Raw genomic sequence first — 27,877 nt, forward strand, 5'->3', positions numbered from 1 at the left:
ACAGAATACATTTCAAATACTTTTTCTTTCTGTTTTAAACAAAGCAAACAATAGATCATGAACATTTTTGAAACTCATCTATTCTCTTTTCACCCCCTTTCTGCCCCAAACCATCTCTCAGATAAAAGAACACACAAGGTTGCTGTGAGACCAGTTCCAGTTCAGGCACTAAAGAAACTAAAGTGTAGACCTAAAGTTCCACAGGTCTTAAGAATCTTCTTCAGAGAGTTTTCTAGTGAAGCACAACCTATGTTCAAACCTCAAAGAAAATCTTCCTCCTGAGAAAATCTCAGAAGGATTTCTGAGGTCTTGTATGTGTGGAAAAGAAAAAGTAAAAACAAGAGAGAGCAAAAAGAGCTTGATCCTAATAGAAAGCAGGTGCATCCTCGGCCTTACCTTTAAAACTAGTTTTGATTTAAAAAATAAATGTTTAAAAAAGTTTTATATAGGATAGCCTGGATCCACCTGAAACTGTCACAAGGTTGTTGATCAGCTATATTCCAATATAAAATGAAAAGTTAAAAAAAAAAGAGGGAGAGAGCCTGCTTAGTGGTTCTGAGCCAAATAGGAAAATTGCTTCTTTACTAAGATGGAGTATGTGCAGCTATATTTTAGATCTAAAACTAGAGATAAATGCACAAAGTAAAAGAAGTAAGTAGACATGAATGAAAAGGTTAGAACACAAAAGTAATATATTTTAAAGTAAGGAGTGTGTGGTGAATGTTAAGCTAGAGGAAGAAGACAAAGATGAGAGTCTGAGAGGAGGGGAGAGTCTACCTCTGTTTCAATGTTGCTGCTGCTGCTGCTGCTAAGTCACTTCAGTCGTGTCCGACTCTGTGTGACCCCACAGACGGAAGCCCACCAGGCTCCCCCGTCCCTGGGGTTCTCCAGGCAAGAACACTGGAGTGGGTTGCCATTTCCTTCTCCAATGTGTGAAAGTGGAAAGTGAAAAGTGAAAGTGAAGTCGCTCAGTCGTGTCCGACCCTTAGCGACCCCACAGACTGCAGCCTACCAGGCTCCTCCATCCATGGGATTTTCTAGGCAATAGTACTGGAGTGGCTTGCCATTGCCTTCTCCGGTTTAAATGTTAAAGATAGCTTAAAGATGATGGAGAGGACCGGAGAAGGACACTGGTTCTGAGAGAAACTTCAAGGGAATAGGGAGTACAGCCAGGACCGGTGAAGGATACTGTATGGAACACAGTGCAACTAACACTCTAGAATGTGGAAAGAAAGCAATGCCAACTTACACCTGCGCAGCGTTTTATGTTTTCAAAGGCCACTACAAGTGCAAACAAATCCAGAGTCGGTGGATAGGAGAGAGAAGGAAGGGACTGGTGGTCCTAAGTACGGAGAAAATCACCAAAGACCATTAGGATGGAAAGAGGGCTGCCACTGGGATGGGTGTGGGCGGTGGGGCACATACATGAAAGGAAAAGATTATTGAAGGCAATAGCCAGAAAGAGGAGGCAGAAATGAAGAGTGTAGGAGAGCAGTACTGGGTAAGACAGCGGCGGGGTGGGGGGCTGGGGGTGAGCTTGGGGTGGGGGCAGGGAGGAGTAGAAAGAGATGGAACTGTTGTCATTGAATAAGGAAATGAGGGGAGCGAAGTCACAGAGAAAGGAAGTCTGCAGGAAGGAGTCGGTGGCTGAAGAAGAGGTCGAATTTGTGGGACGGCAGGTCTACAGGACAGGAGGAAGCGACGGGTAGGGAGAGGTTGTAGTTCTGAGGGAAGAATTTCCGCGAGAGGAGTCAGTCGCAGGGACGCCGCACCTCACGGACAGGGACGCGCCGAGGGCGACGTTGTGGACTTCATCTCGCTCCCGGCCTTGCGCCATGGCCCAGATATTTCTCAGCCGGCCGGGGGCAGTCAACCCCTGACCCAGGCCCGGGTCTGCAACGGTTACCCTAAACTCCCTGGCTGCGGGGCTGGCAGAGCCGCCACTGTTTACGCCGTATCCGGGATACCGTAACTCCTGCGCCCATTGGTTCTGCCCTTTCAGCGTCTCTCTCTTGAGCCAAGCGGATTGGTGAGAGCGCTGAGCTGTCTCAACCAATGGGAGAGCGGAGAGCGAAACAAGGGGCTGGCCCCAGGGTGGGTGCTGGAGTGATCCAGCCTCGGACAAAAGTAACTACACAAGTAATAAATAGCAATCAGTTCAGTTCAGTCGCTCAGTCGTGTCCGACTCTTTGCAACCCCATGAATCACAGCACGCCAGGCCTCCCTGTCCATCACCAACTCCCGGAGTTCACTCAAACCCACCTCCATCGAGTCGGTGATGCCATCCAGCCATCTCATTCTCTGTCGTCCCCTTCTCCTCCCGCCCCCCAATCCCTCCCAGCATCAGAGTCTTTTCCAGTGAGTCAACTCTTTGCATGAGGTGGCCAAAGTATTGGAGCTTCAGCTTCAGCATCAGTCCTTCCAATGAACACCCAGGACTGATCTCCTTTAGAATGGACTGGTTGGATCTCCTTGCAGTCCAAGGGACTCTCAAGAGTCTTCTCCAACACCACAATAGCAGGCTTTAATATTGAGTGCTGACAGCGCCAGACGTTGTTCCAAGGGCGATTCAGATATTATTTCATTTAATATTCAAATCCTCTATCAGACCCATTTTGTAGAAAAGAAAAGCAGGGTAAGAAAAGCAATTGCCCAAGACTACAAAACTGAGAGGGACTTAAAGCCAAATCGAGTGTAAATCTAGAGCTTCAAACCTTTGATTACTAATTACATACTCTAATATACCCTCCACTATTTCAAGGAGGCATACAGCTTCTGGAAGTAACGGATCAAAAGATTAGCAGTTTGTCCTTGCTTCCTCCCTTCCCTCTCTTGCACTCCCCCCCCTTTACTTCTGCACTCCTTCCCTCCCTTCTGGTCCTCTTTCTTCCCTTCTTTACGTCTCTCCTTCTCATCTTGCCACCTTATCGTCTTCATTTCATTCGCAAATATTAATATTTACTGAGTATTACAGTGCATTGTGCTAGTCGCTTGGAACAAACTAGTGAGCAAACCAGATACAGTTCCTTTCTTTGTGGAACTTAGAAGAACTTCCTTCTTGGTGGGGCCCAGCAAATGAGGAATAGACATCCATTTCGCTACATAAAGGTAGAATGGGAGATTGAATTAAGAAGAAAAGAAGAAAGAAAGTTAAGTCGTGTCCGACTCTTTGCGACCCCATGGCTGTAGCCTACCAAGCTCCTTGGTCCATGGGATTTTCCGGGTAAGAATACTGGAGTGGATTAGCCATTTCCCTTCTCTAGGGGCTCTTTCCGATTCGGGGATCGAACCCGGGTCTCCCGCATTGTAGGGAAAAGCTTTACCGTCTGAGCTACCGGGAAAACCCAAGAAACGGCTGGAAACGATATTATGAGGGCTTACGGTGTAATTCTCTCCTGGTTGCATGGGCAGTGTCAGAGCTGATTGCTGTGTGCATGTGCTGTTTTCACTGAGATTTAAAGGATAAAGAGTGATTGCTGAGGGGCAGGGGATGGGGAAGGAATAGAGGACAGTTTTTTGGTTTTTTTTTTTAAGTATCAAGGTAGGACAACAGATGGTAAGAACTGGGAAGGGCAGTGTTATTGAAATAGAGAAAGGTCAGTAGAAAACACTGAAGGCTGGAGAAGGAGCAAGGGCCAGATAAAGGCAAAGTTGTGAATTCTGGTCTTTATCCTAAGAGCCAGGGAAAGACATTAAACGGTTTTAAATAGAGGAATAACAAGATAAGATTTATGTTTATAAAAGATCATTCTGGCTGGAGGATTATCAATTGGGTAGGAGAGTGGGGAGAATAGAAATAGAAAATCTGTTAGGAATTGATTTCATGATTCTAATGAGGGAAGCAGAGCAGGGTTGTCAAGCTGAGCACTACTGGCATCTGGGACTGGATATGGGGGTAAGTCTCATTGCAGGATGTTTAGCAGCATCCCTGTTAGTAGCACCTCTACTGTTGTGACAATCAAAAATGTCTATGGGGACTTCCCTGGTGACTCAATGGTAAAGAATCCACCTGCCAATGCAAGAGAAATGGGTTTGATCCCTTATCAGGGAAGATCCCACATGCTTCAGAGCAACTAAGCCAGGGAGCAGCAACTATTGAGCCATGTGCAGCAATGACTGAAGCCTCGGCACGTTGGAGCACAAACTCTACAACAGAAGCCACTGCAATGAGAAGCCTGTGTACTGAAACTAGAGAGCAGCCCCCACTTGTTGCAACTAGAGAAAAGCCTGCACAGCAACAAAGATCCAGCACAGTAGCAACAAAGATCCAGCACAGCCAAAAATAAGTAAGTAAGATAACTTTTAAAAATGTCTGTGGATATTGTCCAATGTTCCATTTTGGGAGGGGGTGGCAAAATCACCCCCAGTTGAAAGCCATTGATGAGGCAATGTGTTAAAAATATTTTAAAGGTAAAAACCTATATCAGGAGTTCCCTGGTGGTCCAGTGAAGAAGACTCTGTTCCTAGTGCAGGGGACCTGGGTTTGATCCCTAGTCATGGAACTAAAGCCCACATGCTGCATCTAAGAGTCTGTAAGCCACAACTAACAGAGAAGGCAATGGCAAGCCACTCCAGTACTCTTGCCTAGAAAAACCCATGGATGGAGGAGCCTGGTAGGCTGCAGTCCGTGGGGTCACTAAGGGTCGGACACGACTGAGCAACTTCACTTTCACACACTGGAGAAGGAAATGGCAACCCACTCCAGTGTTCTTGCCTGGAGAACCCCAGGGACGGGGGAGCCTGGTGGGCTTCCGTCTATGGGGTCACACAGAGTCGGACACGACTGAAGTGACTTAGCAGCAGCAAGCCACAACTAAAGATCCCACATGCCACGGTGAAGATCAAAGATCCCACATGTTGCAACTGAGACCTGGAACAGCCAAATAAATAAATAAATAAATATGAAAAACAACAACAACTATGGGCTTTGGTGGTGGATTGATAAAGAGGGGTAGGAGAGAAGGAAGAATCCAGAATGCTCCTGGGAGTCCGATTATCACAATCAGAGATGGTGATGCACTTTGCTGACATGGGGTGAGGAAGGAGTGGAGCTACAGGTTTCTGCCCTGAAGAATTTCTTTGCTGAAATGTAAGTGCCAAACATGGGTGTGCTTGGTGTTAAGGGTCTGCACTGATTGGCTGACAAAATCCCACATTGCTGAGTCACAGAGAGAAGTGGCTTGGACCACAGTCAAACTTTCTTCTTAAGTACTTCTTAAGCTTGGGATAGTTTCTGTTGCCACTCCCTCACTAGTTGACTTATTTGTGTTTCCATCAAGCCCTCCCTGCACCCCCACACCACCCCCAGAAACCGCAATATTCCTTTAACTACAACTTGAGCATTTTAAAGCCATCACTAGAAAAGAAGGTGAGGAGGCAAATCTTGCTACTGCTCCCAGAGTAAATGGCAGGTAGATGATAGAAGGTGAGCAAGAAGTGTGAACTCTAGGAAAGAGATACTGATCTGGGCTGGAATCAGCCATGACCTGGGAAGTTGAACTTGCCCTGTGCTAGAGCAAAGGAGAAACTGAACAAAATCAAATTGAAAAGGCAGTGGAAAAGCATGTCTTACTCTCTGCAATCTGACTGGGTTTTCATGAAAATGGAGGTCTCTAACTGGGTTTCTGGGGAATATCTGTGGCCAGTATTCAGGTGGAGATGCCGTAACCTCTATGCCGTGCAGATCACAGGAAGAAGAGTGCTCTTTCTTTCTTGGTCTGGAAGGTGAAAGACAGATTATCCCAGAAAATGGACTTGGGGGGACAATTGAGGAAAATGGGTGAGTTCTCACTGTGAACGATTTTTGATATTAGAAATAAAATCTAAGACCCATAATATTTTTAATCTTATCAGTGATGCAAGGAGCAGCCCCGAGCTTCCAAAGATGATAAGCAGTGTGTTTCACCATTTTTAGGAAGCGGGCAATCCTCCTAAACCCACTTTACCTCTCTCAACTTTGTTTCCTTGCAAATCTCCATCCCATCATCACTAGACCAGTCCTGGACAGATTAAGCCTAATCCTCAGCTTGAGGTTTTATCCCTTTGTAGATCTCAGCTTGTCTTAAAGGCCAAAAGAGCAATGGTCTATTCGAGTTTATTGAGCTCTAAAACCAAAAACCTGTCCTGAACCATCCACAGGAAAACAAAACAACAACAAAGAACATTTATTTTCCACAAAGAATTCATCTCACTCCCAGTTTCTCAGCTTTTCTTGGGTTGTAGCCAAGTTCTGTGACATCTGAAAGATGACTTTTCTCATCTCGCTAAAATGTTCACCCATGAGGTAGGTTTTCTAGGATCTTTAAACATGGAAAAAGATTATACAGCATATTGGAAATTACTCCATTTATTAAGTGAACGTATCAATGACCTTCTGTGTATTAGACAAGTATTTGCTTTTTGTGAAAGGCAATGTGTACAAGAAAATTGAGAAAGCAACATGTGAGCATCATTTCTCTGGATGGAAAGATGTAAATAATGAAAGTTTTTACAGTAAAGATAAGCAGTTGCAAAAGAGAGTATCTACTTATTTTCCTGTAATTGATCAGTTTTATAGTAGTCATAATAAACCTCAATTTATTGAGCTCCTACTATGAAAAGGAGTACGTCAAGGCTGTATATTGTCACCTTGCTTATTTAACTTATGTGCAGAGTACATCATGAGGAACACTGGGCTGGAAGAAGCACAAGCTGGAATCAAGATTGCTGGGAGAAATATCAATAACCTCAGATATGCAGATGACACCACTCTTATGGCAGAGAGTGAAGAGGAACTCAAAGGCCTCTTGATGAAAGTGAAAGAGGAGAGTGAAAAGGTTGGCTTGAAGCTCAACATTCAGAAAACAAAGATCATGGCATCTGGTCCCATCACTTCATGGCAAATAGATGGAAAAACAGTGGAAACAGTGTCAGATTTTATTTTTGGGGGCTCCAAAATCACTGCGGATGCTGATTGCAGCCGTGAAATTAAAAGACGCTTACTCCTTGGAAGGAAAGTTATGACCAACCTTGATAGTATATTAAAAAGCAGAGACATTACTTTGCCAACCAAGGTCCGTCTAGTCAAGGCTATGCTTTTACCCGTGGTCACGTATGGATGTGAGAGTTGGACTATGAAGAAAGCTGATCGCCGAAGAATTGATTCTTTTGAGCTGTGGTGCTGGAGAAGACTCTTGAGAGTCCCTTGGACTGCAAGGAGATCCAACCAGTCCATTCTAAAGGAGATCAGTCCTGGGTGTTCATTGGAAGGACTGATGCTAAAGCTGAAACTCCAATACTTTGGCCACCTCATGCGACGAGTTGACTCACTGGAAAAGACTCTGATGCTAGGAAAGGTTGGGGGCGGGAGGAGAAGGGGACGACCGAGAATGAGATGGCTGGATGGCATCACCGACTCTGTGGACATGAGTTTGAGTGAACTCCGGGAGTTGGTGATGGACAGGGAGGCCTGGCGTGCTGTGATTCATGGGGTCGCGGAGAGTCGGACACGACTGAGCGACTGAACTGAACTGAACTATGTATTAAGAACTTAGTAAAAATCGAATCCTTCCAACAACCATACTGCAGAAGAAACAGGCTCAGAAAGGGTGAGTTTAAGACTCCAGTTTTCACATGGCGCCTACAAAGGCGCCTACAGTGGGAATACTGGCTGTGATCTCCCTGCAGGCGCCCAGGCTGCGGTAGCCGAGCTTTCCTTCTTGAAGAGGGTGGGGAATCCGGCCTGAGCGCTGGGTCGGGTCGCCCAGGGGCTTCTGCGCTCGGGTTTCCTTTCAGAGCCCGGGCAGCGCGGGTCCCTGTGCACACAGCCCAGGCCGGGCTGGCTGCTGCCCCAGCCTGGCACTTTTGAGAAAAATAGGGGAGGGGCGACCGACTTCCTGGTTGGACTTTAAACTCCATTGGGAGCTCGGCCTGTGCTGCGCTGCAATGTCCGGCGGAACGGTCAGGAGCCTGGGGAAGGGTAAGGCTGCACTCCGCGATCTGCAGCGGGGATCTGGGCGACCCTCGGCCGCGGTTCGGGGTGCGGCTCAGCCTCCCGGGAAGGCACCCGCCGGGGGAAAGAGACTGGGGCCGCAGCACGCAGGACCTCTCCACCGCTGGGTCCGGAGGCTGGGGGTCCCTGCCACTCTCTGGGCTGTAACTGCGTCCGCTTCTCCCCGCAGGAAGCGACCCCCCGGGGCCCGTCCCCGAGGGCCTGATCCGTGTTTACAGCATGAGGTTCTGTCCTTTCGCCAAGAGGACGCTCCTGGTCCTGAGGGCCAAGGGAATCCGGTAAGGACCAAGGAGGGGGCTGCTCCCCAATTTGGCCATGAACCAGCTGCTGAGGAAGGCCTCAGTAGGAAACTCTGGCGGGGCCCCTTTACTGCAAATCTTAGCCTTTCCGAGATAGGCAACTTAGGGACCCTATCCCCGAGGTGGGGGCGGGGGGCCGATGCCACAGACTCCACCAGTCTGGGACGTTCCCTTTAATTAGACATTTTATGGATCAGAATAGCTGCTGCTGCTGCTGCTAAGTCACTTCAGTCGTGTCCGACTCTGTGTGACCCCATAGACGGAAGCCCACCAGGCTCCCCCGTCCCTGGGATTCTCCAGGCAAGAACACTGGAGTGGGTTGCCATTTCCTTCTCCAATGTGTGAAAGTGGAAAGTGAAAAGTGAAAGTGAAGTCGCTCAGTCGTGTCCGACCCTTAGCGACCCCACCCGGACTGCAACCTACCAGGCTCCTCAATCCATGGGATTTTCTAGGCAAGAGTACTGGAGTGGCTTGCCATTGCCTTCTCCGTCAGAAAAGCTGCTGCTAAGTCACTTCAGTCGTGTCTGACTCTGTGTGACCCCATAGACGGAAGCCCACCAGGCTCCCCCGTCCCTGAGATTCTCCAGGCAAGAACACTGGAGTGGGTTGCCATTTCCTTCTCCAATGTGTGAAAGTGGAAAGTGAAAAGTGAAAGTGAAGTCGCTCAGTCGTGTCCGACCCCTAGCGACCCCACGGACTGCAGCCTACAAGGCTCCTCCATCCATGGGATTTTCTAGGCAATAGTACTGGAGTGGCTTGCCATTGCCTTCTCCGGTCAGAAAAGCTAGACCTCCAGAAAAGCTAGACCTCCAGTAAAGCTCGTGGTATGCAGAGATCACAGCAATTGTACTCACAAGTAGTAGCTCTTTGAGCTTTGGCAGAACTCTGAGTCCTGCTATATTGCCCTATATCCCAGTCCAGAGTCCCGGCCTTGACACTCCTCTAAGTAGAGTGCTGATTTAATTGTACTGTGCATATTTCTATAGTTTGGGTTATTGGTTGAAGCAAATAAAGTGTCTATGCCTAAAAATTCATGCTTTGGGGAAGCCACACAGAAACTAGCAAGGTTATTGACATAGGCGTTTTCCACAAGAAATATGCAAGTCATTGGCTTTTCTCTGACACTGAAGAGCCACTGGAACCTTCTCCCTTACAGTGACCTTTGGAATCTATTGAACAAACATTAGATACACGTGGTGTGGAAGTTTTAAGAGAGAGTTCCCATTCCAAAGAAATTTTCTATCTATGTGCTTAGAATTTATAAACTACTTTTAGTCTTCTAGGGGGAGAATTAAGCAGGCAATTCCTTTTCCCTAAAAAAGGTAAGATATATTCCAAAGGGGAAAAAAAACCAAATTGTTTATCAATCAGTTATCACTTCAGTAAGATCTCCATCATATTCTGGGTGAAACTGATTCTGAACACATAGCAAAATATTCAACATTTAGTAACATTTATCAAAACATTGTCTTATCTAAATATTGTAATATTTACTGTATTAGTCAGAATCTCTTATTGAATTAACAGATATCCAATTCAGTTGGATTAAAAAAAGACATATCTTGTGCTCATACAATTGAAGAATCTAGAGTATAACTCCAAAACTAGAGTGTAACTCCCACTCTCCACAACCAGATGAAGCCTTTGCACAGCAACAAAGACTCAGTGCAGCCAAAAATTAAATTAATTTTTTTAAAAAGAAAAATCCAGCATTAAGACACAGCTGGATTTGAGGGCACAAAATCCTGGGTGAGTGGCCCTCTGGACTTCTAGTTTGAAAACAACCCTATCTTACTTACTGGCATAGGTTTCCAAAGGGAAACGGGATTGATTTACCATAAAAATGTGTGTATAGGGGGTGAAGGGTGGTAACAGCTGCCGGACAGTGCAAACAAAAGAGGTCTACTATGTTCATGGATTAGTTTTTAGTCCCAGGGGACTTTGATTAGAGAGGTAGCTGACTTTACCATGGGGCTTCTCAGGTGGAGCTAGTGGTAAAGAACCTGCCTGCCAATGTAGGAGACTTAAGAGATGCGGATTCAATCCCTTGGTCAGGAAGATCCTCTGGAGGAGGGCATGGCAACCCACTCCATATTCTTGCCTGGAGAATCCCTATGGACAGAGAAGCCTGGTGGGCTACAGTCCTTAGGCTCACAAAGAGTCAGATATGACTGAAGCGACTTAGCATGCATGCATGCCGACTGTACAGCATTATCAGTTCAGTTCAGTCACTCAGTCGTGTCCAACTTTGCAACCCCATGGACTGCAGCACGCCAGGCTTCCCTATCCATCACCAACTCCCACAGCCTACTCAAACTCATGGACATTTCATCAGTGATGCCAGCCAACCATCTCATCCTCTATCTTCCCCTTCTCCGCCTGCCTTCAGTCTTTCCCAGCATCAGGGCCTTTTCCAATGAATCAGTTCATCATATCAGGTGGCCAAAGTACTAGAGTTTCAGCTTCAGCATCAGTCCTTCCAATGAATATTCGGGACTGATTTCCTTTAGGATTGACTGGTTGGATCATTATAGAATCTACTAAAGCCTGGTTTTCTCTAAAAGGCACATCTTCCAACTTGTTGCAGCAAGTATGTTACCCTGTTGGCTCATCATGCCAGATTACCAAAATGCACATGTGTTCTGAGAGCCTTGTTTATTACAAAAGCCCAGGATTTACCTTTTCTTTTCATAGTATGAAATTTCAGAAATCTTGATAATTCCTTGGCAGAGAGCCTCATTATTCTTGCAGTGGCTTGTATATGAGTGTACAGTAATCTGTCAGCAGACAAACCCTTTAATACATACACACAAACGCTAGTATTCATTCTGGCTATTCCTTTCTTTCTATGGGAGAGAGGGAGGGACTGTGTATTTAATCCTCAAGCTAAATGATTTTGTAGCTACTCAGGTGGATGGGGATAAAGGAACAAAAGATGCTGAGGTGTATTATTTCTGAGTAACTAATCGGTTCTATTGAACACTTATCCAGCTTTGACAATGATATGGACCTGAGACCTGACTTTAACAATTATATGAAACTTCCCTTCCTCTTATTTCCCCTAAATCTTTCAGGCAGGGCAGAAATCAGATCTAAAAACAATATAGTTCAGACTTCACTTGTTTCTTCTTTATGGGTTTATTTAGTATAATTTAGTTATGTGCCATTTGAAAAAAATATCAATGCATGGAAATTTAATCTGAAAGCTTATCTTGTGGATGAATTTTTTGGATTCCTTAATATTCTTGTAAAAATTGATGAACTTTCTATTCCGATTAGCAAAAGAAACTGAATTTTATTAATACTATGTTGATTCTCATGTAGTGAGACCTGAACAAACTCAATTAGTTGGCTCAGATATTTTTACAATTAAGATACATCTTAGTCCCAAATGGAATATCTAATTGACAATCTTGAAGAATTTCCACTTATTTATTCAACCAATGTGTGTTGAGTACCTATCCGAAAATGATCATATATCTTCATACCATTTGAATCTATTTAAAACTTTGCTCATTTACATGTTTGTTTATGAATATGACCAAGACACACAAGCAGATCACTGCTTTCACGAAGCCTATATTCTAAGGAGGTGACATAACAAATATGTAATTAAGTTAGCAAAGTAATTTCAGATGCATCTCTTAAGTTCCATGAAGAAATTAATTCAAGAGATATAAAAAAGGCCAGTGTGGTCAGATCATAATGATCAAAGCAAAAGTCATAGGAAACAGATGTGACAGGTAACCTAGGGCCAGATCACATGGCATAAAAAGGGTTTCAGAGTTTATCCGCATTGCAGTGAGGAGCAATTGTAAATAAGTGGGAGGGTAGCCTCATCCAGCTTACCTTTGTATATGGAGAGTGGGGACTTCCCAGGTGGCTCAGTGGTAAAGAATCCACCTGCTAATGTAGGAGATACTGGTTCAATCCCTGTGTCCGGAAGATCCCCTGGAGAATGAAAAGGTAACCCACTCCAGTATTCTTACCTGGGAAATCCCATGGACAGTGGAGCCTGGTGGGCTACAGTCCATGGCCATGGGGTTGCAAAGATCCTGACACGACTTAGTGACTGAGTACACATGCACAAGTAGAGTGAGTGACTGTAGGGAGGCCAGAGTGGAAGCAGAGGGGCCAGTGGGACTGCTGTAGAGGTCCAGGTGGCAGGTGATGTCTTGGACGAGGTGGCAGTGTTAAAGCTGAGAAGCAGATGAAGCCAGACTGTGATTTGAAGGTCCAGCTGACAGGTCTTGCTGATCCATGCCATTTGAGGAAGAGTGGGTAGGGGGAAGGAATCAAGGCCATGCTGACTCCAAAATTTGGGGTCTGATCAGCTAAGTGGGTGATGGAGCCAATGACATTTTATTCAGGAAAACAAGAAAAATGTTACTGTCTTCACTGTCTTTTATGTGTTTTTCAGGCATGAAGTTATCAACATCAACCTGAAAAATAAGCCTGAGTGGTTCTTCAAGAAGAATCCCTCAGGCCTGGTGCCAGTTCTGGAAACCAGTCTGGGTCAACTGATCTGTGAATCTGCCATCACTTGTGAGTACCTGGATGAAGCATATCCAGGGAAGAAGCTGTTGCCAGGCGACCCCTATGAGAAAGCTTGCCAAAAGATGGTCTTTGAGTCCTTTTCTAAGGTGCGTGTTTACGGAATTTCAGCTCCTATTTAAAATACCTTTGTTTTCAAAGCTGAATCAGTGCTGTCACTCTTGGTTCAGTGATTTGGGAGGGAAAGAAACAGGATTATGCTCTTGCCGGCTCTGACATGTTCTATGCGCCCTTTCATGATCTGAATCCTTTTTACTTTCCTAACACTTTATATTCTTGTCATGCTGAAATTTTTCCCAGACTTGCTACCTTCTTCTCTAGTCTTTCTAGAAGACTCTTTCCCCCTTCTCACTTTGCCTGGTTGTCTCAAGTTCTCTTTTGTGCAGTCTGCACTCCTGTATGAGTGGAACCATAGAGGCTGAGGGTTGACTATACTGTGCCGATTTATATAAGGGGTTTGAGCATTCAGATTTTCCTATTGGCGGGGGGGCGGGGGGGTTGTCCTGGAACCCAACCCCCACCTCCACCCCCACCCTGCCACCCCCAGCAAACACTAAGGAAACACTACCTGTCCGGAGACTGCTGTCTTCCAGAAGCTTGTTAGTGCCCAGCTCTGTATTCCCACATGCGCTAACCTTCCTCTGTGGGGACTGCTGCCTTCTTGTATGTAAGTTATATACCTGTGTGTCGTACCAGGGCTGTGAGCTTCTTAGGATGAGAGCCGTGTTTCCATTGATGCTGGCTCACTGCCTAGGCTTGTCACCAACCCTGCCACTTCTTAGCTGTGTGACTCTAAGCAAGTTACTTATTATTTACTTCTGTACCTCAGCTCATGTATAAAATGAGTATAATAAGGATTCCTGTGCCACTGAAACAAAATCAGTTAATATAAAACACATGAAGTCCAATCCATGGTAAATACTCAACGTTAGCCCTTGTTCTTCTAGCCACAGTGTTTATCTGTGAGCATCTCCTGTGTGTTGGCAACAGCTCCTTATGCTGAGTAAATGGCATTCCTGTAGAAGAACTTTCTGTATTTGGATTAGCATCAGTATTAATTCAAACAATTAGATTAGTTCAAACAATTAGTATTAAAAAAGAAATGACCAACAGTAGACAATGTGAATAGCCACATCAGGTTATATCTATATATCTATATAATTCTGTTAGTTCATCAGGATATATGTCAGCATAATAGGAAACATCTTGTCTCTAGGGAAAAAAATGGTGAAAAGAACATCCAGAAAGTGAGACTTGTAGGGAGAACATATTGTTTAAGGAAACACTGAAAAGGGAAAAACCAGTGGGGAAGGAAGAGGGAGTTGGCTGGCTTAGCAGAATGAGAGTGAAAGAATACTAGAGATTTCCACTGTCAAAGATGATAGACATGGAATATGGTGTTTCCAAGAAAGCTGTTGGAGAATTAAAGAATCTTAATACTGAGATTCCTTGTACTGTCTAGAAAGAAAAGGAGCTAACAGCTGGAGATGCCCACCATTTCTTCCCTGCTCACACTCAGAGAAGAGGTGGCCTTAAGTACCACATGACCCCATCCTCCTGACCACAGCTCAGCAAGCCAGAAATGCCCCCAGCTGTACCCCAGACCAATAATTTTTTTCCTGAGAACTTGGGAATGAGACACAAACTAAGACAATAAAGGTGTTGAGATTTTGGAGCTGTATGTTTATATCATTGGAGACTTAACAAACCAAAGACACAAAAAAAGAATTTTTAGGAAAGCAGAGGTTAAGAACATTGCAAAGGGAATTGACATTTAGCAAATAATATGAAGCAGACATTCAAGGAGAAGCAGAGATGAAAGACCATCCAGACCCAGATGGAAATGTGGAAGGAACGGCTGCCTGCAAACCTTCAGTTCCAATGAAGGCAAGCTGTACCAACATGGATAGGCTTTCTGGACATTCTCCTATACTTTTACAAGGGCTTGTTTACTTACACTGGGACAAGTGGATTTCTGTCTCTTGCAGTGAGCCAATACCAAAGACTGAGCGTTAAAATACAAACACCTCCACCACAAGCATTAAAGCATCTGCTGCTACACTGGTCAAGTCTTCAGTCTGTCATCCACTTTGAGCTGTCTTCTCATGCTTGTCCCAGGGTAGAGATCAGGAAAATCTCCTCCCCAGCTCTTGCTGCAGCTGGGGCCAAGGCCTGGGACCTAGGCTCTTCCTCTCACGTGCACACATGGCAGGGTTCAGTTGAGAAATGAGACATGTGGAGAAGTAGGCATGGGGTGGGGCTCTGGTTCTGCTGATGAGAGTGGCTGGTGGCAGAGCTCCTGGCTTTCAGGAGCTGGGGTGATTGCAAGATTCAATTCCAGCCTGGCATCAGTAACCTCATAGTCCAATATCTGGCAGGGGCACAAACCATAGCGTCGAGTGCTCTGTTCACTGGTGGCAAAGAGTGCTTCCCATCAGGTCAATTTCCAGCATGATTTTGGAATGGTCCAGTTCAGTGCCAGACCTGTTTGTTCAGCCACTCAACAATTCAATGAGCAATAATTCTATTAGTGTCCTTTTAAGATATGTTTGACTCAAACTCAACAAGATGGCTTCTCCTAATCGCTGCTTATAAAATCTTGACTCTTAGAGCATCTTAGGCCATAAAACTGTTTTTAAGATCAGTACCCGACCTCTGTGAGTACAGAAACTAAAGTTTCTAGAACACCCTGACTCTGGGACTATAAGGGTTCTGTGGTGCTTTTATATGAAGGGGCTGATACAGTTAGCGTCACACTGATAAACTAAGAAATAATTCTCTGTCTAGGTACCATCTTTGATGGTAGGCTTTCTTGGAAAGCAAAATAAGGAAGATTGCTCTGGTCTAAAAGAAGAACTGCATAAAGAATTCAGCAAGCTGGAGGAGGTAATCAACCCCTTCTTGATTTTATGGGAGTAATACATGGTTTCTATCTTTTTCTTCTGTTCTTTTTTTTTCATATTCCCATCTCCAAAATTACTTTAAGGGAATTAACAATAACACCAAAAAGGAAATTTTAGTTTACAACAGATAGCTATAAGCTGTTGTGTTTAGGATATAAATGAAAACACCTAAAAATGTTTTGTCATGGACTTGCTTTTAGAACATTTTATTGCATTGACATTAACATATCAAGGAAAAATGTCACCCACATTTCCACAATTTGTCATCTGTTTTAATTTTTCTATGCTTGTTCTATGTATATTTTTAAACATTAACCTAAAAGACTCTGATGCTGGGAAAGGTTGGGGGCAGGAGGAGAAGGGGATGACCGAGAATGAGATGGCTGGATGGCATCACCGACTCTGTGGACATGAGTTTGAGTGAACTCCGGGAGTTGGTGATGGACAGGGAGGCCTGGTGCTGTGATTCATAGGGTTGCAGAGAGTCGGACACGACTGAGCGACTGAACTGAACTGAACTGAACTGAATCAGAGCATAAATCATTTGTGTTTTTTTCTACTTAATATTATACAATAAACATTCCCCACCACAAAGAGATGCCATGAATTAGACAGACACTTGGGGAAGCCCAGATATGGTTTACCTGCTTTCCAGGAGAGCTGCCATTTGGACCTTTACATGAGAATTCCTCTTCCATTCACACTGAGCGTTAGGTTTTTACTGACGGAAGACACAGTTCCTGTTTCATATGGAAATTCAGCCTTTTATCAGTAAGTATGAATTTTGCTGTAGATGATTTCAGAAGCCTTTTTTTTTTTTTCCATTAAGAAAGTTCTATTACTCTCTCTCTTTTTAGTCACTAAGTTGTGTCTAACTCTTGCAACCGCATGGACTATAGCCTGCCAGGCTCCTCTGTCCATGGGATTCTCCAGGCAAGACTACTTGAGTGGGTTGTCATTTCCTTCTCCAGGGGATCTTCCCAACCCAGGGATCAAACCCGGGTCTCCTGCACTGCAGGCAGGTTCTTTACCAACTGAGCCTGGAAGTTTGCTGGGTTTTTTTTTTAAGCCATGAATGAGTGTTCGATTTTATTGAATGCTTTGTCTGTTTCTATTACATCTTTTCAAATGTTCATAAAAAATTTTTCCCTTTAAACTGAAGACTATAGTATAACTAACAGATTTTTCTGGTGTTGAACCATGCTAGCATTACTGGGATAAAACCTAATTGTTTTAAATGGTTTTCATATATATTCTAAAATTAGTTAATATTTAAAGAATATTTATATATTTGTTTATATAGTAGATTACTTTGTTCTAATAGTATCTTTATTTGTTTTTTTATATCAAGGATATTCTCACCTCATAAAATGAGTTGTTACTTTCTCTGGATGTCTAAGCTCTGAAACCATTTGATATGTTTTGGTTATTTATGTAGAATATTTGAGTCTGGTGTCTTTTATGTGGGTAGAGTTCAATCTGTAATGGTAATTAATTTGGGAGGTGTTGTATTTTTTCTTAAATCAATTTTGGTAATTTCTATTTTTACTGAAAATTGTCCATTTCATCTAAGTTTTCATATATATGGACATGAAGATGATCATGTTTCCTGATTTCAAAAAATCTCTATGTTCAACTATAGTTGGCCCTGAACAATGTGGAGGCTGAGAGTGCTGACCCCTTGAGCAGTAGAAAATCTGTACACTTCCTGCTAAATTTGGGGTTAGTAGGGAGGCATATAAGTTTCTTCCCACCTGTGCTTATAGACTCCCAGTTAAGGACTCATGCTGTGAAATGAGTACTATCATTTTCATGTTTAAGGCTCCTGAGAGGTTATTTCCTTCTGACTGAAACTATAATACTGACTTTATTATGCACAATATAATTACCAGTCACTATGGTTTTAAGGACAGCCCCAAAGAGAAACCTGTATGCAGGTCAGGAAGCAACAGTCAGAACTGGACATGGAACAACAGACTGGTTCCAAATAGGAAAAGGAGTACGTCAAGGTTGTATATTGTCTCCCTGCTTATTTAACTTATATGCAGAGTACATCATGAGGAACACTGGGCTGGAAGAAGCACAAGCTGGAATCAAGATTGCTGGGAGAAATATCAATAACCTCAGATATGCAGATGACACCACCCTTATGGCAGAATGTGAAGAGGAACTAAAAAGCCTCTTGATGAAAGTGAAAGAGGAGAGTGAAAAGGTTGGCTTGAAGCTCAACATTCAGAAAACAAAGATCATGGCATCTGGTCCCATCACTTCATGGGAAATAGATGGGGAAACAGTGGAAACAGTGTCAGACTTTATTTTTGGGGGCTCTAAACTCACTTCAGATGCTGATTGCAGCCATGAAATTAAAAGACGCTTACTCCTTGGAAGGAAAGTTATGACCAACCTTGATAGTATATTAAAAAGCAGAGACATTACTTTGCCAACCAAGGTCCGTCTAGTCAAGGCTATGGTTTTTCCCGTGGTCATGTATGGATGTGAGAGTTGGACTGTGAAGAAAGCTGAGCACCGAAGAATTGATGCTTTTGAACTGTGGTATTGGAGAAGACTCTTGAGAGTCCCTTGTACCGCAAGGAGATCCAACCAGTCCATTCTAAAGGAGATCAGTCCTGGGTGTTCATTGGAAGGACTGATGCTAAAGCTGAAACTCCAATATTTTGGCCACCTCATGCGATGAGTTGATTCACTGGAAAAGACTCTGATGCTTGGAAGGATTGGGGGTGGGAGGAGACGGGGACGACAGAGAGTGAGATGGCTGGATGGCATCACCGACTCAATGGACATGAGTTTGAGTGAACTCCAGGAGTTGGTGATGGACAGGGAGGCCTGGCGTGCTGTGATTCATGGGGTCGCAAAGAGTGGACTGAGCGACTGAACTGAACTGAACTGAAACAATATTGATTCATTGTAGCATTCTGAGTACCTAATAATTCAAGGCACTCTGCTGAACAGTATGGGAGATAGAAAGTGATAGGCAGTTCATACTATGCAGATGGTTAATTTGGTGGTAGACCAAAAACATACTCAGGTAGATATAAACAACCTGTTTACAATGCAGAATATTATAAGGGCCCTGAAAAAAAAACTATGGATATCTTATAAATGGCAAAATGGTTTGGTGATAATTAGCTAGATAATAATCTCAGTTCTTCTCTTTGTAGAACCGTAATACCAATTCGGTTTTATACTTATATATAAGTATATATATATATATATATACTTTTTTTATATATATAAAAATGACCATTCACATCGTGGCAAACAGTCGGACATGACTGAGCGACTGAACTGAACTGAACTGAATACCAATTCACCTTCTTAAATTTCAGTCATACACTTTTGTGCTTGATTTTCAAAGAATTTTATTTGGTATCTGTTTAATAATTAATCTAGTTATTTCCAATATATTTTAAGTAAACTTTTCTACTGAAGTATTATATGCAGAGATTTACCCAAAGTGTAAGAATATAGCTTGATGAATTTACAAAGTAAACATAACCATGAAACTGGCACCCGTATCAAGAAAGAAAATATTAGTTTTGAATGATTTTTGTACTTCATACAAATGGAATCATAATATTCATTCTTTGGGGTCTAACTTCTTTCATATAATATAATATCAAGTTTCTGAAGTTCATCTATATTAGATGTGTAGTTAGTTCATTCCTATACTTTGTATAGTGTTCCAATGTATGACTACTGCACAATTTATTCATTTTAGCCCTGATGGACAGTAAACATTTCCACTTTGGGGTTATAAAATAGTGCTGTGTTGAACATTCTTATATCTATGTTTTAGTGACTATATGTTCACATTTTCAAGAAGTAGAATTACTAGGTTATAGAGTCTGCATGCACTCAGCTTTAGTTCAGTTCAATTCAGTTCAGTTGCTCAGTCGTATCCAACTCTCCGCGACCCCATGTATCACAGCACGCCAAGCCTCCCTGTCCATCGCCAACTCCCGGAGTTCACTCAAACTCATGTCCATCGAGTCGGTGATGCCATCCAGCCATCTCATTCTCTGTCGTCCCCTTCTCCTCCCGCCCCCAACCTTTCCCAGCATCAGAGTCTTTTCCACTGAGTCAACTCGTCGCATGAGGTGGCCAAAGTATTGCAGTTTCAGCTTTAGCATCAGTCCTTCCAATGAACACCATAGACAATGTTAAAAACATGGCTAAACCAATTTATACTCCTGCCAGCAGTGGGTCCACAGAGTTACTAACTTCATCTTGTTCCTTTTAGCCATTCTGATGGATGTGAAGTGGTATGACATTTTCATTTTAATTTGCATTTCCTGAAAGACTCATGTAGCTGAGCGCTTTTTCAATTGATTATTGGCCATTTGGAACTTCTCATCTGTGAAATTCAAGTCTTGCACAATTTTCTGATGAATTGTTTGCCTCTTTCTTGTTGATTCCCAAGAGTTCTTTCTATATACTGAATACCAGTCCTTTGTTGGGTATGTGTATTGCAAAAATCTTGTGTTCTGTGGCTGGTTTTACTTTTTTCCCCTTTCCAGTAAAACAGACTGTTTTGCATTATCCCAAACCAAGAGATTCTAAAGCTTAAACTAATCAGACAAACCCCAACTTGACTATGTCAGAGCAAAAGTTGCTACTGTCACTTACTTGTCTTGCCTTACCAGATGCAGAAATAAGAAGTACTCTTATGCTGTTTAATGTTCAGGTTCTGACTAATAAGAAGACAACCTTCTTTGGTGGCAATTCTCTTTCTATGATTGATTACCTCATCTGGCCCTGGTTTGAATGGCTAGAAGCCTTGGAGTTAAATGAGTAAGACATTTGAATATTTTTTTGCATAATTTAAGATAATGATAACTGGAATTGTATATACTAACCTTTTTATGGACAAAATTAATGTATCTCATCAAATAGCTTAATGGGAGCAGCCAACAGAAGGATACTTTGACTTTCCACGGCATGCCCTATATCTGCACTCATGATTTTCTCCCATCTCTGGGGGTGGGCAAGGGTGGTTGACAGGTAGTAAAATGTTTGAAAAATGATTTACTCCTTCCCTCTTGGTTAAAAATCCATAAGGATATACATTTTCATAAGGATGTCAGGCAAGATTGTGTGACCAATGCCACCTCCCATTTACCAGCGAGAGTCCCACACTGTTATCCAAACTCCATGTTTTGAAGTTTAGCAGCCACCTTAGCTTACTCCTACTTCCTGGAGCTTACAGTTACTATTAGTCGCAATCTGACCAGAGAGTAATAAATATGTAATGTTCTTAGTCATCTTTCATGTTCTCATTTTTTTTAAAAAAATCAGTCTCTCAGTTTGGACAAGTTCTTAGGTTAACTGAGCAAGTCACTTCACTCTAGTTTTAGATTCCTCTTCCACAAAACAAGGACCTCTGCAATATCTTTCAAATCTCATATTTTATGATTATGCCTATTTTAAAGAAATATTTCTAAAGGACTACTTGAAAAGATTAGAGGAAAACAATATGAAACTAGCGAGTTATAGGAACATCTGCAATGCCTTCCTGCTTAGCCTTGTTCATCCCTTCATTCTTTCTCCCTTCATTCATACATCTCCCGCAGGTATGTAGACCACACTCCAAATCTAAAGCTCTGGATGGCAGCCATGAAGAACGATCCCATAGTATCATCCCTCCCCACCGATGTGAAGACCCTTCAAGGTTTCTTCAACCTCTACTTGCAGAACAGCCCCGAGGCCTGTGACTATGGTCTCTGATGGAAACAAGAGTCAGCAATGAAGACATAGCTGATACTTTGCTTCACTAACATGAATAATACCATGCTTTTATTTTACCAAGTGTTCTCATGTTTTATTGAATCACCTTCTCTGATTTGACATCAAATTTGGCTATACTGTGGGCTTTCCTTAAGACCCTCCTGCAGAAATATAAACATATTTCCTGTCTCAGAATGCTCAAATGACTCTAAGGGGTATCACAGTCCATGCTGATAGATTGGATGATAAACAACAGTGCACTTATTCTCAAGGCTGATCATGAGCTGGCCTCAGACTGTCCCAGTGCTTGCCTCTCACAGCTGATCTCTTGTTCACATCATTATGATTGCTTAATTAGATCTTCAGATTTTTTCTGACCTCATGGCTTCTGCATATGCCTTTTCTCTGCTTGGAATCCTCTTCCTTTTCCTCATCACAAAATTCATCCTTTAAGTATTGCTATGAATTGAATTTTGTCCCTAAAATTCGTAGGTTGATGTCCTCACTCTCAGTATCTCAGAATGTGACTGTATTTGGAAGTAGGGTCTTTCCAAAATGAAATGAAGTCATTTAATGTGGCCCTACTGCAGTATGATTCAGTTTAGTTCAGTTCAGTTTAGTCGCTCAGTCGTGTCTGACTCTCCACAAACCCATGAATCACAGCACGCCAGGCCTCCCTGTCCATCACCAACTCCCGGAGTTCACTCAAACTCATGTCCATCGAGTCAGTGATGCCATCCAGCCATCCCATTCTCTGTCGTCCCCTTCTCCTCCTGCCCCCAAACCCTCCCAGCATCAGAGTCTTTTCCAGTGAGTCAACTCGTTGCATGAGGTGGCCAAAGTATTGGAGTTTCAGCTTTAGCATCAGTCCTTCCAATGAACACCCAGGATTGATCTCCTTTAGAATGGACTGGTTGGATCTCCTTGCAGTCCAAGGGACTCTCAAGAGTCTTCTCCATCACCACAGTTCAAAAGCATCAATTCTTTGGTGATCAGCTTTCTTCACAGTCCAATCTCACATCCATACATGACCACGGGAAAAACCATAGCCTTGACTAGACGGACCTTGGTTGGCAAAGTAATGTCTCTGCTTTTTAAAATACTATCTAGGTTGGTCATAACTTTCCTTCCAAGGAGTCTTTTAATTTCATGGCTGCAATCAGCATCTGCAGTGAGTTTGGAGCCCCCAAAAATAAAGTCGGACACTGTTTCCACTGTTTCCCCATCTATTTCCCATGAAGTGATGGGACCAGATGCCATGATCTTTGTTTTCTGAATGTTGAGCTTCAAGCCAACCTTTTCACTCTCCTCTTTCCCTTTCATCAAGAGGCCTTTGAGTTCCTCTTCACTTTCTGCCATAAGGGTGGTGTCATCTGCATATCTGAGGTTATTGATATTTCTCCCAGCAATCTTGATTCCAGCTTGTGCTTCTTCCAGCCCAGTGTTCCTCATGATGTAATCTGCTATAAGTTAAATAAGCAGGGTGACAATATACAACCTTGATGTACTCTTTTTCCTATTTGGAACTAGTCTGTTGTTCCATGTACAGTTCTGACTGTTGCTTCCTGACCTGCATACAGGTTTCTCAAGAGGCAGGTCAGGTGGTCTGGTATTCCCATCTCTTTCAGAATGTTCCACAGTTTATTGTGATCCACACAGTCAAAGGCTTTGGCATTGTCAATGAAGCAGAAATAGATGTTTTTCTGGAACTCTCTTGCTTTCTCCATGATCCAGCGGATGTTGGCAATTTGATCTCTGGTGCCTCTGCCTTTTCTAAAACCTGCTTGAACATCTGGGAATTCACAGTTCACATATTGCTGAAGCCTGGCTTGGAGAATTTTGAGCATGACTTTACTAGCGTGTGAGATGAGTGCAATTGTGCGGTAGTTTGAGCATTCTTTGGCATTGTCTTTCTTTGGGATTGGAATGAAGACTGACCTTTTCCAGTCCTGTGCAGCACTTTCACAGCATCATCTTTCAAGATTTGAAATAGCTCAACTGGAATTCCATCACCTCCACTAGCTTTGTTCGTCGTGATGCTCTCTAAGGCCCACTTGACTTCACGTTCCAAGATGTCTGGCTCTAGGTCAGTGATCATGTTATCGTGATTATCTTGGTCGGGAAGGTCTTTTTTGTACAGTTCTTCTGTGTATTCTTGCCACCTCTTCTTAATATCTTCTGCTTCTGTTAGGTCCATACCACTTCTGTCCTTTATCGAGCCCATCTTTGCATGAAATCTTCCCTTGGAATCTCTAATTTTCTTGAAGAGATCTCTTGTTTTTCCCATTCTGTTGTTTTCCTCTATTTCTTTGCATTGATCACTGAGGAAGGCTTTCTTATCTCTCCTCGCTATTCTTTGGAACTCTGCATTCAGATGCTTATATCTTTCCTTTTCTCCTTTGCTTTTCACTTCTCTTCTTTTCACAGCTATTTGTAAGGCCTCCTCAGACAGCCATTTTGCTTTTTTGCATTTCTTTTCCATGGGGATGGTCTTGGTCCCTGTCTCCTGTACAATGTCACGAACCTCTGTCCAGAGATCATCAGGCACTCTATCTATCAGATCTAGTCCCTTATATCTATTTCTCACTTCCTCTGTATAATCATAAGGGATTTGATTTAGGTCATATCTGAATGGTCTAGTGGTTTTCCCTACTTTCTTCAATTTAAGTCTGAATTTGGCAATAAGGAGTTCATGATTTGAGTCACAGTCAGCTCCTGGTCTTGTTTTTGCTAACTGTATAGAGCTTCTCCATCTTCGGCTGCAAAGAATATAATCAGTCTGATTTCGGTGTTGACCATCTGGTGATGTCCATGTGTAGAGTCTTCTCTTGTGTTGTTGGAAGAGGCCGCACAACCAATTGTGTATGATTAGTATCCTTATAAAAGGGGAAATTAAGAGACAGATACACATAGAAGGAGAACACCATGTGAACACCAGGACAGCTATTCACAAATTGGAACAGATTCTCCATCATAGCCCTCAGTAGGAATCAATCCTGCTGACACTTGATCTCATACTTCTGGCCTCCAGAACTGCAACAATAAATTTCTGTGTTTAAGCCACTCAGTTTGTGGTACTTTGTTAATGGCAGCCCTAGCAAACTAATACAACCATCAAGAGGTGAGTGGGTAAATAAACTGTGATATATCCATACCATGGAATAGAAAGGAATCAACAACTAAAACACAGCAGCATGGGAGAATTTAAAAATAATTGTGCTGCATGGAAGAAGCCACAACCCAAAAAAAGAGTATATAATGTATGTGTAATTCTTGAAAATGCAAACTAACCCAGAATGTGTATAAGCACACCAGTGATTCCCTGGGAGGGGCAGGGCTTCACACAGGTATGTGTGGTGAGAGTCAATAAGGAAGGACCTGAAGGAGCACAGAAAAACTTTTGGAGGTGATGGATATATTCATTTTCCCGACTATAGTGATGCTTTTATGGGTAAGTCAAAAGTTACCAAGTTGTTTATATACATATAAAGTTGTTTATACATATATATACACGCAGTGAATTATACATCAATTATATCTCAGTAAAGTTGTTGTGGGTTTTTTTTTTTTGGCTGATTGCAGGATCTTAGTTCCCTAACAGGGATCAAACCGTATCCACTGCAGTGTGAACATGGAGTCTTAACTACTAGACCACCAGTAAACAGTAAAATTTCTCTGTGTAAACTAAATGTTATTCTCTGAATCAAGATTGTTACATATTTCCATGAGAAATGCTGGAATGTAAGAAGTATTCGCAGTCATTCTTGGGTTGAGAATATTAAGTATTTCCCCTTAATAAGACAAATTACCCCCAAAGGAGTTTATATTATGGATAGAACAGTGAATGCATCTTTGAAGGTGACCACATGAAGTGACCCAGCAAAGACCAGACGTATGTCTTATTCACAAGTATTTCCTATACAGCTGGGAAATGCGGTATAATGTTCCACTCTCTGAACATTTAATTGTTCTAATGTCCCTAAAAACAGTTACTTCAAACTGAGCTCTAATGTGGAGACCATCTTAATTTCAGCATTAGTGGAAATAATGAAAATAATTCATTGGTACCGTTTTAAGAAAAGATGAAACTTTATGTACTTATCCATGTATTCTTTACTTGACAAAGGAAATATCATAACACATTAATAAGAAGAGAAAGATAGTAATTAATCTCTGTTAGCTTTTGCCCTGCCAATTTGCTGCCTGAAAGTACTGATTATATTAAGCCTTATGATTAGGACTTTTATTCCTTTCATTTTACCTTGTTCCAATTTCTCATGTAGACGTGCTTTGATAAAATCCAGAAGGATAAATTAAAATGTGACCCAATGAAAAGAATTCTGCAGGCGGCTGCAACTTACCAGAGGGCCAGTTCAAATTCTGGGAGGGAGGAGTAACTAGGCAGGTAGGTGCCACAGTAAATGAAGGAAAGTATAGTCCAGGAGAACGTCGCCTATAATATAAAATACAGTACAAGGATTTAATCATTATGTTCAGGTTAACTGTAGCCTTATAGTTTAATTTCCCTTATTTCATAATTTTCACATAATTCAAATGTATTTGCCTCATGCAATGTCTAGGCCAGTTTCTAACACTATTAACAGAAAGCTATGAGCAAAGTTAAGATCTGTGCTTAAAAGATTTTTGAGTGAACTAAGGCCATGAGGTCACTGTCTCATGACTTCAGTGCAGAATTAAGCACACTGCACTATGTATGTCCCTGTGTGCCTTGGAATGGCCCAAGAACCATAAAATACTCCATAAATATATGAAACATGGTAATTAGAGAAGTTATTCAAACAACTTGAAATGCACAGGGCAGTTGCAATAATTCTAGCTTAATTCCATGTCTCTGTCCCTTAGGCCATATCTGGCCCTTAGCTTAATATCTTCCAGTCCTTAGAACAACTATAAAAAGTTATTTTCTCATTTGCACCTACAGTTGAACAAATGAAACTTGACTTTAAAATCTTAGTGATGTGTTTAAAATCTACATCGTGAGGCTGCTAATACAAGGAAGTGTCTGCTTCTGCTTCCTTGTGTATGAGGCTTTAGTTTCCCCTCCTTTAGCTGTTGTTCTTCACTGTGGTTCCATAGACACAAGTTTTGTCTTCTTTACATTCAATTCTCTATTGCTCAGTCTGCATATTTTTAATGGCCCTGTTCTCTGCATTTTTACACTTTTCACTTAAACTGAACTTACTATTCCACTAATCTTTACCATTTATTGGGTTTATTTAGCATTCAGTTCAGTTCAGTCGCTCAGTCGTGTCCGACTCTTTGCAACCCCATGAATCGCAGCACGCCAGGCCTCCCTGTCCATCACCAAGTGCTCAGCTTTCTTCACAGTCCAACTCTCACATCCATACATGACCACTGGAAAAACCATAGCCTTGACTAGACGGACCTTGGTTGGTAAAGTAATGTCTCTGCTTTTTAATATGCTGTCTAGGTTGGTCATAACTTTCCTTCCAAGGAGTTCAGTTCAGTTGCTCAGTCGTGTCCGACTCTCCACGACCCCATGAATCACAGCACACCAGGCCTTCCTGTCCGTCACCAACTCCTGGAGTTCACTCAAACTCATGTCCACAGAGTCGGTGATGCCGTCCAGCCATCTCATTCTCTGTCATCCCCTTCTCCTCCCGCCCCCAACCTTTCCCAGCATCAGAGTCTTTTCCAGTGAGTCAACCCGTCGCATGAGGTGGCCAGAGTATTGGAGTTTCAGCTTTAGCATCAGTCCTTCCAATGAACACCCAGGATCGATCTCCTTTAGAATGGACTGGTTGGATCTCCTTGCAGTCCAAGGGACTCTCAAGAGTCTTCTCCAACACCACAGTTCAAAAGCATCAATTCTTCGGCGATCAGCTTTCTTCACAGTCCAGCTCTCACATCCATACATACTCCTTTTTCCAAGGAGTAAGTGTCTTTTAATTTCATGGCTGCAATCACCATTTGCAGTGATTTTGGAGCCCCCCAAAATAAAGTCTGACACTGTTTCCACTGTTTCCCCATCTGTTTCCCATGAAGTGATGGGACCAGATGCCATGATATTTAGCATAGTCTGATCAATAAAAACAGCTTGTATTTTCTGAGCATCCAATGCAAAAATAAACATAATTTCTTGTCGGACAGAGGCTTTCATGGAATAATTTTCTATCCTTGCTAGACAGACACTTTCTCCCATAATTGAAGATTATTAATTTTTTATTTTCTTTACATTTATTTTAAATTTACAAAACACAACACTTTTGAAGAAAACACACACACACACTAACCATCCAGAGAAGAAAAACAAATGCTCCTTAATTATACTACAAAATTTGATAAATCTGTTTTTGGTGTTTTCTTGTGTTTTTACTTATAAAAATGCATTTTTTGTTAGATAT

General features: G+C 42.5%; 2 protein-coding genes across 5 annotated transcripts in view; one reads left to right on the forward strand and one right to left on the reverse strand.

Annotated features, from left to right (window-relative positions):
* CFAP43 (cilia and flagella associated protein 43) overlaps positions 1-1,935 on the reverse strand; it is a 110,909-nt gene extending 108,974 nt beyond the window's left edge. For all 3 annotated transcript variants that reach the window (XM_055424713.2, XM_055424712.2, XM_055424711.2), the window contains exon 1: positions 1,773-1,935. In XM_055424713.2, the coding sequence (XP_055280688.2) occupies positions 1,773-1,837 (65 nt within the window). In that variant the 5' untranslated portion in view covers positions 1,838-1,935. The remainder of the gene's footprint in view (positions 1-1,772) is intronic.
* Positions 1,936-7,767: 5,832 nt separating this feature from the next.
* LOC129555372 (glutathione S-transferase omega-1-like) lies at positions 7,768-21,568 on the forward strand. Of its 2 annotated transcripts, XM_055424707.2 has the most exons (6): positions 7,790-7,957; positions 8,160-8,268; positions 12,710-12,932; positions 15,631-15,729; positions 20,452-20,558; positions 21,338-21,568. In XM_055424707.2, the coding sequence occupies exons 1-6, from the start codon at positions 7,924-7,926 to the stop codon at positions 21,489-21,491; spliced, it is 726 nt and encodes a 241-aa protein (XP_055280682.1). In that variant the 5' UTR covers positions 7,790-7,923; the 3' UTR covers positions 21,492-21,568. The 2 variants fall into 2 exon arrangements, with proteins under 2 accessions (XP_088698439.1, XP_055280682.1); XM_088842313.1 differs by lacking the exons at positions 20,452-20,558; positions 21,338-21,568 and adding an exon at positions 16,402-18,263 and having other exon boundaries at positions 7,768-7,957.
* The last annotated feature ends 6,309 nt before the right edge of the window (positions 21,569-27,877 follow it).

This window comes from Moschus berezovskii, chromosome 12 (assembly GCF_049115385.1).
Source record: "Moschus berezovskii isolate FMDL1 chromosome 12, NW_MosBer_1.0, whole genome shotgun sequence".
NCBI classification, from domain to species: domain Eukaryota; kingdom Metazoa; phylum Chordata; class Mammalia; order Artiodactyla; family Moschidae; genus Moschus; species Moschus berezovskii.